The 2964-nt window shown below is 37.3% G+C and overlaps 1 protein-coding gene across 1 annotated transcript; it reads left to right on the top strand.

The window, feature by feature from the left end:
- Window positions 1-672: 672 nt before the first annotated feature.
- On the top strand, window positions 673-1511 carry LOC124871516 (gamma-crystallin M2-like). The gene is made up of 3 exons (XM_047370875.1): window positions 673-755; window positions 849-1091; window positions 1192-1511. Exons 1-3 carry the CDS (start codon window positions 723-725, stop codon window positions 1468-1470), a joined length of 555 nt encoding a protein of 184 aa, XP_047226831.1. The 5' UTR covers window positions 673-722; the 3' UTR covers window positions 1471-1511.
- The last annotated feature ends 1453 nt before the right edge of the window (window positions 1512-2964 follow it).

The following is a 2964-nucleotide window of genomic DNA, read 5'->3' as shown; positions in this document are numbered from 1 at the left end:
GCGGTTTGCCTTAGAAATGGCTTCATAACCCTTTTCAAACTGATACACGTCAATGACGTCTTTCGATCAGACCATGATGTGTTGCTTTTTCTGATCCGTCTCCAACCTTCATGTTCCCTAATAGGTTGTAGTTAATCACACTTAATTCATGATTTAAGTGGGCAACTATGTTTTCACAAATATTGGTGTGGAAAGCTTGTGAAAACTGCTCTTAAATTTTGTTAAATGATCTGTAGCATTTAAGCGTCACTCAAAATCAAAAACAAAATATATATAGCACAGTGTTTTTTTATTTAATTGTTTTTACCATAAAAAAGTAAAAATCATTATCAATAATAAATTATTAATTTTGAGTATGTTAGCAGTAGTAGTAAATTTTTACTTTGTAAAACAGCAAAAACAAGAAATGGCATCATAGTTTAGATAACCTCTGTGAAAACAATATGTTTCATGCAAGTCATACAACGTATTCTTAACAGCCACGTGGCTCCATCTATTGTTACAAGAGCTGTTTAGAATGCTGCTTGTCATAACAGAAAGACCTTTCTAAAGAAAAATAAGACAAAGAAAAAAAAAACTCAATGTATTCTGTGCAGCTCTATAGTAACTTGCTTAGTTAGTAGTTCTATGAAGGGGGGCCAGTTGCTCTTTACATTTCTCGGGTATAAAAGGAAAGGGTTAAACCAGGTGGGAGCAGGAGAAACAACTCATCTGCAGCCATCATGAGCAACACCGACATGAACATGAGGGGCAAGGTAGGCAATCTTTAGGTGGAAAATATATGTATTTTGTCAAATAATGTCTGTTTTTAAAATGATGTTTTTAAGGGATGATTCACTCTTTCCCAGATCATCTTCTACGAGGAGAGGAACTTCCAGGGTCGCCACTATGAGTGCATGAGCGACTGTGCTGACATGTCCTCCTACATGAGCAGGTGTCACTCCTGCAGGGTGGAGAGTGGCTGCTTCATGGTCTACGACCACCCCAACTACATGGGAAACCAATATTTCATGAGAAGGGGCGAGTACGCTGACTACATGAGCATGTTTGGCTGGAGTGGTGGAATCAGGTCTTGCCGTATGATTCCCATGGTAGGTATAAAGCGAGAGTCCTGATAACGATTATAATACATGTCCAGTCATAAAACGGTGCTTTCATTTTTGTGTTTCATGTATTTCTTTCTCTAAACAGTACCGGGGATCCTACAGGATGAGGATCTATGAGAGGGAGAACTTCGGTGGTATGATGCATGAGTGTATGGACGATTGTGACAACGTCATGGACCGCTACCGCATGTCCAACTGCATGTCCTGCCACGTGATGGACGGTCACTGGCTGATGTATGAGCAGCCCCACTACAGAGGCAGGATGATGTACCTGTGGCCTGGAGAGTACAAGAGCTTCAGGGACATGGGATATGGAGGCATGAGGTTCATGAGCATGAGGAGGATCATGGATTCCTGGTATTAAATGCTTAATGCTGGTTAATAAATTATTTTGAGCTATTGAAATCTTTGTCAAGATTATTAAACGAGTAAGAAGCTATGACACATGATCAAAAATATACTCAAAAACATTAAACATCACATTTCTGACCTAGATACATACTGAAGAGTAAGGTTCATGAGCACGAGGAGGATCATAGATTCCTTGTCCTTAATGTATCATGTAATAGTGTGTGTTTTTGTTGGTCAGGGGTTCCCAAAGTGGGGGTCGGGTGTCTCAAGACACCAAGTGGGGAGTTGCCAGATAATTTTCAAAATAATCCATGATTTGACCACTGAGGTGTATGGAAGGCCAAAAAGGACAACATAAATTAAATAAATAAAAAGAAATAATTGTATCATGAAATAAATATATGTACCATGAAATGTTCCATATATGATGAAATTAAATGATCAAATGTCTTTTAAAAAATTTATTTATTTAAAAATACATATAATTATTTCACTCTACATTTGAAAAGAAAATATATATAGAGTGTAAATGTTATGTATTTTTAAGGGGTCGCCAGTCTCTGGCACTGTTATTTTGGGGGTCGCAGGCTGAAACGTTTGGTAGCCCCTGTTCTAGGACACTATTAAATCTATGGACAAAAAGCTTCTCCAAAATGTTTAATATGGAAGAAGAGAAATTGAGCTGTAATTTAGAGAGTATTGCCTTTCCTACTTTGGAAGAGAGGGACAACCTTTTTTATGCTGTTGGCCAAAATGCAATTTAGTTAGGACTGATTTTGTATGTGCATTAAGGGCTGTTTTATGTAAATAATATTATCTTTTACTTATGCCATATGAATATCCTTGTAATGTGTGAATTTTTTATATTTAAATTTATGAACCACATCAAATATTTAGTTTTTTCCATAATAAAGAAATAGTATGTATACGGTCATATTCAATAAATTAGAATAACACCCCAAGGTCCAACTGAATCAATGGCAGTCTACACATTGATTCTGGAAAGGGGAGATGTGGTGTAACTAGACTGTGAGTAAAGACTACAGAGAGACGGTAGGGAGCAGTAGTAGTGGAGATGTTGGTTACGAGATAATTACGAGATAAGATGTCACAATTATGAGATCTTGATTTTGTAATTACGAGATGAGGATCTTGTAATTATGACATATTTTCTCGTAACTATGACATCTTGTAATTATGACATCTTATCTCGTAATTATGACATCTTTTCTCAAAATTACGAGATCCTGATCTTTGCTGAATGCAATGAGCTTCCGTAGAACCACAACAAAGCATGCTTGTGTAATGAATGAGGTGTAGATCTGTTCTTCCAAAACCCTTTAAACACCATCTGTGTTCTCTGCTTGCTCAGACGTTTTCTCCGCTTGCACTCTGTTTTGCTTGCACTCCTTTACACGCAAGCTAATCTCTTGTTTCTCAGCCAAAACGTACAGAAAAGTTGGACTAAACATGTTATGATTCTGGCACGTCTGCTCTACCCTGTCTC

The sequence above is a fragment of the Girardinichthys multiradiatus genome, chromosome 7 (genome assembly GCF_021462225.1).
Source record: "Girardinichthys multiradiatus isolate DD_20200921_A chromosome 7, DD_fGirMul_XY1, whole genome shotgun sequence".
Classification (NCBI taxonomy): domain Eukaryota; kingdom Metazoa; phylum Chordata; class Actinopteri; order Cyprinodontiformes; family Goodeidae; genus Girardinichthys; species Girardinichthys multiradiatus.
The sequence above is the reverse complement of the archived record's forward strand: the minus strand, read 5'-3'. Positions and strand labels throughout refer to the sequence as shown.

Excerpts from the sequence above, each read along its gene's own strand:
- LOC124871516 (XM_047370875.1), top strand. The coding sequence starts at position 723 with ATGAGCAACACCGACATGAACATGAGGGGCAAG. Across the intron at positions 756-848 it reads ACATGAACATGAGGGGCAAG|ATCATCTTCTACGAGGAGAG; the intron begins GTAGGCAATCTT and ends ACTCTTTCCCAG. Across the intron at positions 1,092-1,191 it reads CTTGCCGTATGATTCCCATG|TACCGGGGATCCTACAGGAT; the intron begins GTAGGTATAAAG and ends TTCTCTAAACAG.